This window comes from Cynara cardunculus (assembly GCF_001531365.2).
Source record: "Cynara cardunculus var. scolymus isolate 2C chromosome LG 14, CcrdV1, whole genome shotgun sequence".
Classification (NCBI taxonomy): Eukaryota; Viridiplantae; Streptophyta; class Magnoliopsida; order Asterales; family Asteraceae; genus Cynara; species Cynara cardunculus.
In genome coordinates, this window is record NC_037541.1 from 13,445,820 (window position 1) to 13,457,876 (window position 12,057).

Here is a 12,057-nt window from a genome sequence, read left to right on the forward strand (position 1 = left end):
GGTTAAAAGAATATTTTAATGTACCAAAGTATCAATCCGACCAACTTGTACGGTTTGGGTTGGATTGGGTTAAGATTTTTCAAACTGCAAGCATTGGGTTGGGTTGGGTTGGGTTGTTCAAATGTTTTCAACCCGATCAACCCAACCCACGAGCACCCCTATTCACATGGACAATTGTTAAACTCGTTATCGTCAATCGTCTTCCTTTGGAACTGGAACGTCATCGTCGAAAATCGAAAAAGTCTAAACACTCATAGAACAACAGAAATCGTCAATTTCAAACCGCCAAAGTCAATCGTCTTGTGAACTATGATGCGTCTATCTTATTGTCACAGATTCAAGTCCTCGTGTTTGTTATTGACAGGCCTGATCAGTTGGGTCTCTGTTTGTAATTAAAGGTCAAATCTCAAATTATTAAACCCCAAAACTAATAATATATCAAAATTTGATGCCCCTTTGGTGCAGGTAGTTCGCATTTTCATAGATATGTCTTTTTCACCGAGTCTTTCTCCGAGACAATGCCCAGATCGTTACGCCTTTCGTGCTGTTATTTACATTATCAAGCCATAAACTGGGCCTGAGCTGAGTCCGATTCGGATTGTTGTTTTTGTACCTATTACAATTATTTTTAATAGAATTTCAAAGCTTGGCACCGATTTTTCACAAAAAAAAAAAATTCAAGATTTTATCTATTTAAATTTTAAAAATTTATAACGTCTTTCAATATTAAATTTTAGAAATTGTAACTATAAAAACATGTATAATATTTTTTAAAAATATTTATTTTAAAAACCGGGTCGGGCTCGAGACGTTTTTCACAAGGACCGATTAGGGACCGGTCCAGGACCATTATTCTATCTCAAGGTGTGAAATTTCGATTTATTGGGCTTCAAGGCCCAAAGAAGTTTCATTAATGGGCTGAGGTTGGCCCAAATAAAAAGCCCAAATCGTAAAACCCTTGTTCTTCATCTTCTCAGGCTAAATCTCCGATTCACACACACAGACACAGACAGAGAGGTAAACTTGTACGGTCGCTAAATCAATCAATCGGTCTCTGATAATTTTTCCACCAGTTTGTGTGAAGAAAGGTGTGATTCGAGAAGGTTCCTGTAAGAGGAAGATATGCATAGATCGTGTAGAGGTTTAGCTCGATTTGTGATATCAAATCGAGGGTTTTGCACATCATCATCAAAAGGTGCTGGTAATGATAAGATTGTAGCATCTGTGCTCTTCGAGAGACTTCCGGTTGTTATTCCGAAAATCGATCCCGCCGTCTACGTTTTTCAGGAATTCTCGTTAGTATTCTATATCCTTCGATTTATATGTATTAGTATGCACATTACGTAAACAGAAAAAGATGCCAAATGAGTTGGAAATTCAGGGTTCTCTTTTGGATTTTAGGATTAAGATGAAATGGATTAGTATTTAACTGCAGAATTGGTATGAGTTGTTGTTGTTGGATTGGAAGAACGGACAGGTACTTCCATTTGTTAAAAGGGTGTTAGTAGAGAACGAAAAAGAAGTTGATGCGAATTTGGATTCTGATTAATAGAGAATGAAATAGAAACTGATGCAAATAAGGCCATCTGTATGCTTCATTATTTTTTATTTTGGGATAGGGGAGAAACATTCGAGGTTGTCGTGTGTGGTTGCTCAATCGTGGAGCTTGTTATAACTTCCATTGATGATGGTGTAATTGAATATGTGATTGTGTTTATTTTCTCTGAAGTAATGTGTATGTTGTCCCGAAATTGTGTAGCTTTCGTTGGAGACAGCAGTTTCGTCGGGCATATCCTGAAGAGTTCCTTAAAAAGTCGGATACTAGGTAAGTTTGTGCAGTAGTTGACATTTCTTGATTAGTTTATATTATTCTATTCCCCATTTCCTCTTGAACGATTTGGGGTTTATTGTTAATGTTGTTCCTGCACTTATGGCCTTCTCAAGTTTAGATATACTGTCTTACGTCATTTGAAAGATTTCAATGTTTTTGTTTTATTTGATGTGGTGTGAGGATTAATAGAGATGTTTTCTGCATCCTGTGTGCTGCAAATAGACTTATGAGATCCACACAAAGATATAGGACAGGGAATTCAAGTAGTGTAAACAAATTACAAATCATCTTAGTTTCTTAGTATCTGGTTCTTTGGTTCCTGTTTGTTAATATGCTTACTAACTGAATTTTAATTTGAAGTCCAAACCGGTCAAAGTTTAGTTTCCATGAAACAAAATAAACCAGAATCATCTGCTTCCTACTCATACATGTTGTAACTTTATTAAAAACAGACCACCATTACCAAACCGTATATAGCTTACCTGGTTCACCTTAAAAAGTGCCACCGGTTCAACATTTGTGGTTGGCTGTGTTACATAAATTACATGGTATCAAAGTTGTTAAAGGCTCAAGGTGCACTTAGGTGCTAAGGGACGAGGCCTAGGCGTCAGCCTTAGGATTGCATGGCGTATCTCATAACACACACACACACACATATATATATATATATGTATATATATATATATATATATATATATATGCACACACACACACGGTTACACATGACACAACTCGAACGCATTATAATTAAACATAGTTCAACTTCAATTTTCGAATAGCATTATGTTCAATAAAGTCCTAATCGGTAGTCACTTCAATCCTCATCATCATCGGATTTATACTCCTCAATACTCATCATCATCATCAAGAGCGAATATGAGTAGGGGTGTACGCTCGTTGGGTTGGGCGGTTTGAGACATTTAGACAACCCAACCCGTCTCGTTACAAAATGTAACCCAGTCCAGCCCTTGTTGGTTGGGTTGGGTTGGTGGGTTGCTACCATTCTTAAATAAGTACTACCATTCTTAAATAAGTACGTGTCTTCAATTTTTGGTAACTTACGAGTATTGTGCATTGCTCCATTTAATTCTATACATATAACAAATAGGTAATATTAATTATCGATGCACATATACATACAACAAAAGCGTGCTTGCAAAAGATGAAAATATGTTTACATACCAACACTAACCAAGAGATGCATACGTACGCATTTATATAATTATATATTGCTTAGTGTCACACATCTGTATGCATAACTTAATCCAATTCTTTTGTTGCTATTAATTTTACAGTAGATAGCAACATCTAATTGGAAAATGAGACAGGCAAAAAATAGAGAAATGGTGCTCTGAAAATGATCAAAAAACGAGAATGAGGCTCAAAGTAGGTAAATATAAATAAAATTATATATTGTATAATATAAATAAAATTTTATCGAAATTATATATTAGCGGCAGGTTGGGTTGATTTAGGCCTACCCAATTTCAACCCAAGAATTGTCGATTTAGCGGGTTGGGTTTAATTGGGTTGTTTGCGGGTTGGGTTGGGTGGGTTGTGGCGGTTTTTTTGTACACCCCAAGTGAGGAGGTGATTTTGGTTTTGGATGTATTTTTAAGGGATTTAGTACATTAACCATGGGAGGATGATGTCTTTTTTGTAGAAGTCTAGAAGATGAGAAGACTTAATTTAAAAAAAAACATAGAATTTTAGTCTGATTTATGTGGTGGGCTAGGCCCAAAAGGCGCCTCACCTCGACTATAGAAAAGCCCAACCGCTTGCGCCTAGGCGCACCTTTAACAATTATGCATGGTATTCACAATGCACTGATATAATTACCTTATGGCGTGTTCGGTAAACGTTCAATCACATGAATTCTTTGTTTTCTTTTTGTCCACTCAAAAGTCATACTGACTATTGATATATTTGAATCTTCCTGCATATTGTTCTTAATAACTTAGGGCCAAATTTTCCCCTTCCGCTCACCCACTTATTGTGATGCCATAACATTTGTACTTTTCATCAGGGGTAAGGGCGAATACCAAATTGATTTTGTACCAGCTCCTAGGATCACTGAAGCYGACAAAACAAATGATAAAAGGTACATTTAATGATTTTCCCGCTTATGTTCATGTACCACATGTGCAACATGCTATACAAAGTGATTCCTAGATCATAATTGATACTATGGTCGTTTGTCCTGCTTCTTACATTTTTCTTTATGTGCTTTTTAGTTCAATTTTTCTATATAATACCGCTTAATGTAACTCATGGATTCGGTACTTTCAAGACTTGACATTGATGTTTGGCAACTAACGGTTTTAGTGAATCTGTACTCGATAAATTTATATAGCCTAGTGAATATTCTTTGTTAAGTTTATATAAATATAGCCTTTGGTGAGGTTTGAGCCCTTGATCTCCTGGGAGGTTGGGCTCTACAGGTAACCCAAGTACCCCTTAGTTAATGGCTCTATTGTTTGTATGCGTTCTTCTTCTTGTTATAAAGGATCATTGTTTCCTATGATGGTTCTCGATTTGAGTTAAAGCTGAGAGAATTTAATGGAGGACATGAAGGGTTCCCCTTCCATTTTTTTTCTAAAAAATTATTTACAACAAAGAAGAATTTATGTCTAATGGGGTTAGATTAGCCATTTGAGGGCAATCATTACGAGTAGCTAATAAATACTCCCTCTGTCCCAAAATAAGTGTCCAAATTTCAGTATTTAGCTTGTCCCAAGATAAGTGTCCACCTTCAAAACTAAGTCTCCATTTTCCAATTTTACCCTTAATTATAAGATGGAGAAATTCAATACTTCTATTATTAAGGGCAAAAAAGTCAATTTAATTAAAAAGTGTAATAACTACATGTTTCTAAAACGGCGTGCCTTTTTCGTTGTGGACATCTATTTTGGGAGTTGGGACGGAAGCAGTATTAGATGTTGGCGAGTGTTTATTACCGAGGCTAGCCTTTTTATTCTTTAGTGCCAATTTGATCAAAATTTGGTACTCTCTCTTAAAGGTCATTGCAAAGAGCTCTTGACAGAAGGCTATATCTTCTTCTTTATGGTGACGCATATGGTTCTCCGAAAGGGCAGCCCGTATGGCACTTCCCTGAAAAAGTTTACAAGTCCGAGGAGACGCTGCGCAAGGTAATTGTGTAATCTGCTTGGATACTCCCATCAATATTGTAGTCTTTATAAGTATATACTCCCTCTATTCCAAAATAAGTGTTCACATTTCTATTTTACTTTGTCCCAAAATAAGTATCCACTTTCATAAGTGCATACTTTTCAATTCTACCCTTCATTATGATATGGAGACATTCATTGTTCCCTCTATTATTAATGGTGAAATTGTCATTTAGTTGATTACAGAGTGTAATAATTACATACTTCTAGAAGTGTGTTTTTAATTGTTGAAATTTGTTTTGGGATGGAGGGAGTAATTTTTATATATATATATATATATATATATATATATGTATATAGGGGCGAGTTCAAATAAGAAGACTAAATATTGTTAAGAAGGTAAGGTTCATATGTGAATCATTGAAAGAATCCAGTTGAAGAAATACATCTTCAAATGGATTCTTTCAATGATTCACATATGAACCTTCAAATAACCTTCCATTCTTACCTTCTCACCATATTTACACTACATACATATAGGGGTGGTTTATTTTGCAAACCATACAAACTATCTACAATCATTGATTTTATAGATTAAGGGCTAGAATTAATTGAGCTTATTTATGTAAATAAAGAAGAAAAAATTATAGGCTTGATTAAAGAAGAGAGCACCGAAGAACAATATGGGAAAATGAAATTGTAGTGTAAACTGGGTACCGCGGGGCCAATGACCCTTTGACAATATTGTAGTGTTTCTTATAATAAACCATTTGTTTAGTGTGCAGAGTCTGCATTAGAATCTGTTATCGGAGACCTATCTCATACATACTTTGTCGGTAACGCTCCAATGGGCCATATCGCAATGCCGCCTAAGGACAATCCATCTTTTACGGTATGTCATCTACTCTATTTTGTGTCGTTTAATCGCATGATATGCAAATCTATAACAAGATCCAATACTCACCACCATGGGCAGAACCAGAGGCAGTTCATATCTTTTTTGAGTGGTGGCACTAAATAATTACCGTAATATAAAATTAAATAATAATTAATATAAAATATATTATAATATAGTTATAAAACAAAAATTAATCACGGTTACAAATTACAATATAAAACACTAACAAATCGTCACCAATTGTACAGTTGGTGTTTTTTTGTTCCACCACCGTTAACCATTAAAACTCAAATTGAGGCTTCGATATGTTACTGTAGTCTGTCAATGTTTTGATGACTATGCCCAGTGATAGCACAAAACAAATCACAGTGGTAGCACCGTTAAGGGTCAAAAAGAAACTACATTACGATGGAATACTCAGTGGTAGTCTACTAGTCTGTGCCACCACTTCCTTACAAGTAAATTCGCCCCGAGGCAGACACAGTGAGGGCAATATTAACAAGATTTGCATATGGCACTTGGGGGCTGTTTGGTTGGTTTTCCGTTAAGTCCAATATGGATAAAAGGTATCCGTGTGGATTAATCTGTCTGTATACATTAGAAAGGTTTTGTTTGGGAGGGCTTTTTTGTAGGTGGAATGAGCATGTTTTTTTAATTGGGAAAGGCAGGTTTCAAAAACACAAGGCTTTCTGCATAAAGCTTCCTCTAGAAGCTTACTACATAAGCCACTTTTTTTATCATTAAGCCACTACCAAACCGAATAAGCTGTGAGTCCCATTAAGCTCATTAAGCTGCTAACATACATGCGCTTAATGCCCTTACATCAGCTGGTTATCATTTGTGGCACTCATAATATGTTGTATTACTTAAAAGTTTACCTTTCTTCCTCCCATCCCATAATCTATGGTTATCATAATCTTTTTTCTTCTTTTTTGTAAAATATATAAGTAGATAATAGTCCAAAAAACATAAAAACCAATGATATTATATTGTAATATTCCGGTCCCCGGATTTTTGTAATATCATTGTTTGGCCCCGGTGATGAATTGATGATACATTAATGTGTAACGAGCTCTCTTTCTCTCCCTCACTTTTTGGCACCAAAAGCCCGTCACATGGATGATATGGATTTTTTTGATATGGTTACCCACTTCTTTAACGTTCTTATGTGAGAGAGAGCGGGGAAGAGGGTGAAACGGGACCAATTCTTTCTTGAAGTATATATTTATGTAAGACAAAACTCTAGACCCCTCCTCACCTTCGGTGGGTCTTGAACCTTTGACTTTTAAGGAGATTGGGATTTACTTTACGGGTAACCTGGATGCTGGTGGGGCAATGGCTGAATGTAAAAATACTATAAGGCTTAAGGTTAATTATGAGCTTATTTTATATGTCTAGTGTACTATTTGGGGTAGATATCAAGTTTTTCTACATTGTACACCACCCACCCTCGAGTGGTAGGTTGGTCTGGTCTGGTCTAGTCTAGTCTGGTGTACAAACTATGAAAGATGATTTCTTTCTTTACCGGTTTGGCTCTCGGCCTCCACACATATATTAGACAATACTATATGTATATAACCATTGAAGTATATGTTTGGCGAACTGTCTGAAAAGTTAAGCTATTAGCTGATAAGCTAGATGACAATGTAAAATGACCTAAAATGACATGTTGGAAAACTAATTGGACATATAAAGGGCATAATTGGTAAAAAGGTGAAAAAAACCTTGGAGCTTATTGAAACACTACTTGAAGTAGCTTCTTAAAACACTAGCTTATGGTTGTCAAACATGGCTTTATTTTTGCGTTTCTGGTTCGTTATCGATTAGGTAACTCTTCTTACAAGTTTTTATCGCTCGATTTGTTTTGTGGTTTCAGAGGTTCTTCTTTAAATCTCAAGTGATTGCGACAAATAAGGTTGATATCAAATCGAAGGATTTTGTTTGGGTGACAAAGGACGAGTTGTTGGAATATTTCCCTGACCACAGCGATTACTTGACGAAAATGATCATAAGCTGATGCAAAGGGTCCACGATCCATTTCAACTCGAGATTTTTAAACAGTTTAATAACTTGGTTGTGGTATTTATGCTCGGAATCAAAACAAGGTGATCCGGTTGTTGAGTTCTGTGATCGATTTGGATGCGAACTTGCATGGATTTTGTGGGGTAGGATAGTTTCTTATTACAACATTAGAAAGTTTAAAACGTGGATTTTAGGTTCGATGAGAAAAGCGTTGAAACTTAGCAAACGGTACTCTTTGCAACTGTTTTAAGTCGTACATTTATGTGAATTCCGCTTGCCCGATTCGATTAAAACCCATTTATCACTACTCTATTGTATTTGATTCCGGAAACAACCATTCTACTTTTTGAAAATGTGAGATATATTGAGAACGTTGGATGTTTTGTTCGATTTTAGTAAACTTTACGAGGTGAATTATACATCAAAATACAATGAAGTTTATTCTGGTCTTTATTGTTTCTTGATACGAAAGTTTTGAAATTTTAAATTAACGTTTAGTTTTAGAAGTTTTTATTTTTTTCAAAAGGCAAATTGCATGAAAAGTTACGTTAATTTGATTCATATTTTGGGTAATGTATTTTCAAAATTTATATTTTGGTATCTAAGATGTAAATTTTTAAACATTTAAGTACCGGGATAACCGGTTGAACACTAATTTAAGACTAAAAAAAAAGTCTAATTTTAGATTAAAAAAAATTCATGTCACTAACCATATCAGCAAATAATACTGAGTTGGATACCATATCACTCGCCACATCAGCATGATAACCGGTTGATGCTTTAACCGGTTACCCGTGTACTTAAATGTTTAACACTACCAAAATAAAAGTTTTGAAATTACGTTATCCAAAATAAGAACCAAGTTAAAATACGTTACTTTTTTCATGCAATTTACCTATTCATTTAACCCAAGTTTAGATATTTGATCCATTTGACTAGTTGATAACCTTCTTTCACAAATCCAATAATTCGTATTATATATGAAAAAATACTGTTGTAAATGAAACCAACACGTATGAAAATACAACATATATTGTATTGTTTCATATGTGAAACTTTCAGAACTATTTTTTCCATGCACAAACCAGTTCTTAACATTTCACATATATATGAAATAACACTGCATTCTCACACGTGTTATGAAAACTTGTTTGTGGGTTTGTAGTTTATCGAGTTTGCAAATAATTTCGCGTCTCGAATAGTTGGCATTTTCGTGGCATCGAAATATAACGTAAATCGATCCATTTTATAGCAAATAGAGTAATATATACTTTCTTAACAATTTATGCCCAAATGAGACCTAGAAACTGCACCCTAATTACCTGAAATTTGAGCCATTTGGAGTGCTCTCAGAATTGTTAGGGGGTCGTTGCATTAGTAACTCCATAAGAGGAGTCGGTGGCGGCCTTGACCATGGTTTGTCGGCTCGAGCCGGTTGTCGTGGCGGTGCAAGGAGGCTCTCTTGAGCCACTGCAAGTTCCTTACCTTTTAAACTTCCCCTCATTCTCCCCAATGGCATTGGATCTCCCGGAAGTGAAGTTGTTGACGGTGGTCTTGTGGTCGGAGGCGGTTGAGATTGACCGAAAACACGGCGGTGCCACTGCTCTAAAGCTAAAGCAACGGAATGTGGGGAGTTCGCTGCCGATTGTGCTAGCTGAGATGGGGTGAACGAGTTTGTGGCTTGAGTGGTCCTATCGGTTTGAACCTGCTGTTGGGTCTCGGCAGATGGATGGTAAGGGTTGGTTGAACCATAAGTGGCTTGAGTTGTAGTCGAGTTTATAGGGTTCATATGGTGCGTGGTTTGTTGAACCGGAGGTGTATGGATGATGTTACACAATCCCTGTACAACACACATACCAAAGAGGATGAGCAACATGAAACCAAACCATCCCATTATATCACATCCATACAGATAAATGGTTACTATGGTGTTCCTTAGTTTTTCATTTTGTTGCGCTTTTCCCCTGAATCTGACCCTATATATAAGGGTTGGGTTCCGGTGAGAAGTGAAATTATGGTGGGAAGTGTAAGAAGAGATCTTCATCCCTTGATCAATCCTAATTGAATGTCAACACTAATGAGGTGCACCCGAGATGCACCGGATCAATTCCATTCTAAAGCGCAATTCATGCGTGGTCATGAGATTAAAAGTGATCACGGGTTCATATCTCTTCTTATGCTTCTCATCATAACTTCCCTTCTCATACGATCCTTTGCCGATATATATATATATATATATATATATATATATATGATTGGATACGTGTGAGAATGGAAGTTATGGTGAGAAGGGTAAGAAGGGATCTCCGCCCTTGGATCAATCCTAATTGAAAATCAAACTAATGCGATGCATCTCTGGAACAATTCCCATGATAAACGCAATCCATAGGTGGGGGGGAGATTAAAAGTGTTGAAGGGTCGGAATCCCTTTTTATGCTTCTCACCATAACTTCCATTCTCACACGATCCTTAGTCTATGTGTGTGTGTGTGTAACTATATATATATATATATACACACATATACATATAGGAAATGGTCCAAACGAGAACACTACTGTTTTGCAAAAATGGGAGAACACGTTTGTGCCTCTAAATTAATTAACATATAATAAAAATTAGAATAAAATGAAAATTAATTATTATTTATCCATAATTTTCTGTTATCCTAGATTTATCCTTATCTCTTAAATTTTATTATTATCATCAGAGACTTTTTATGTTGGTGCGTCCGTTGTCGATAATGATGTGATAATTATCTGATTTTGCCATGATAATAATGTGATAACGATTTGATAAGTAGAAGGCCTTTTATGATGTGATAATCATCTAATAATTATGTGGTTTTTGTTGTGATAGCGATGTGATAATGTTGTGATAATCGAAAATCAATAATGATCACGTCTACATTCATTGCTCTGTCGGTTCATTATGTGATTTTGCTGTTATAATAATGTGATAACTATTTGATGCCGGTTAACATATTGTATGTGATTTTAGAGATAAGGATGTCACTAAAACTACAGATAAATACGAAATCACGTGATTATCCTTAATTAATTATTTTCTTTTAATTTAAATTATGGGTTAAATAATTTTGAGGCCCATAAATGTTCTTGCATTATCGTAAAACAGGAGTGTTCTCGTTTGAACTCCACCTATATACATTCATACATACATATATATATATATATATATATATATATGGTCAGGTTTAACGGAAAACCGCAAAAAGATGAAAAACTGAAGAACACCTTAATAACCATTCATCCGTACGGTATGCACACATGCATAGAAACCAAGAAACAACTTCGATTACTTGTATGCACGTGTATATTGTTCAAATAAACGGTTACTAGGTGTTCCTCAATTTTTCATTTTTTTAAGCGTTTTCACCTAAACCTCCCTCTATATATATATATATATATGACATGTGTTGCAATTTAAGTCTTGTAAGAAAGGAGTCACCTGTGATTGCAATCGAGAATCCCCCAACTGTTGAATTTGAGCAGGAGAAGCTGCATCCCTTGTTACACTTAATTGCCACAAAGCGGAAGGACATTCTGCACTCATACCAATTGCTGAAACACTTGAATTATGCAAAGTGAAAGAAGAATTAGGAAGTGTGTCATTGGGTTCTTCGTGTGTAAGATATTCGGTGACATCAAGCACATGATTATTTTGGGTCATGGTATTCCTGTTTGATTCAGTGGTCGGGATCTCCGTTGCCATGATTGTCCAAGATCCATCTGCTGACATAATTACGTCACTAACATCCTCTGCCACCTCATTCAAGATCTAAACAAAATTAATCAAAAGATCAGTTAATGAGGCTGTTGGTAGTCTCGTAGAATATAAATGTAGCTAGGCTTTTATCATATATGGGTCTGTCACAAACTGTGCAGGTGTTTATGTGCATATATATACACTATATATAGGTAATATATGATAAATTTGATAAATACTCTTAAAACAACTTATTAAGCATAAAAAATGAAACTAAACGAAACCAACCGAACCCAGAATATCTTACTCGAAAGTAGGTTTTCCATAGAAACTACCTCTAGGATTGAGGTAACGTCTTCTTACATCCTACTTATGTGCATATATATATATATATATATATATATATATATATATATATATATATATATATATATATATATATATATATATATATA

The 12,057-nt window shown here is 35.4% G+C and overlaps 2 protein-coding genes across 4 annotated transcripts in view; one reads left to right on the plus strand and one right to left on the minus strand.

The window, feature by feature from the left end:
• Positions 1 to 995: 995 nt before the first annotated feature.
• Positions 996 to 8,186, plus strand: LOC112526835 (39S ribosomal protein L46, mitochondrial). The gene is made up of 6 exons (XM_025137257.1): positions 996 to 1,295; positions 1,760 to 1,825; positions 3,858 to 3,932; positions 4,851 to 4,980; positions 5,738 to 5,851; positions 7,734 to 8,186. Exons 1-6 carry the CDS (start codon positions 1,123 to 1,125, stop codon positions 7,872 to 7,874), a joined length of 699 nt encoding a protein of 232 aa, XP_024993025.1. The 5' UTR covers positions 996 to 1,122; the 3' UTR covers positions 7,875 to 8,186.
• An 804-nt stretch (positions 8,187 to 8,990) lies between these two features.
• LOC112526577 (E4 SUMO-protein ligase PIAL2-like) overlaps positions 8,991 to 12,057 on the minus strand; it is an 18,252-nt gene continuing 15,185 nt past the window's right edge. For all 3 annotated transcript variants that reach the window (XM_025136922.1, XM_025136923.1, XM_025136920.1), the window contains 2 exons: positions 11,345 to 11,674; positions 8,991 to 9,719 (listed from right to left, as the gene is read on the minus strand). In XM_025136922.1, coding sequence (XP_024992690.1) covers positions 9,198 to 9,719; positions 11,345 to 11,674 — 852 coding nt within the window. In that variant the 3' untranslated portion in view covers positions 8,991 to 9,197. The remainder of the gene's footprint in view (positions 9,720 to 11,344; positions 11,675 to 12,057) is intronic.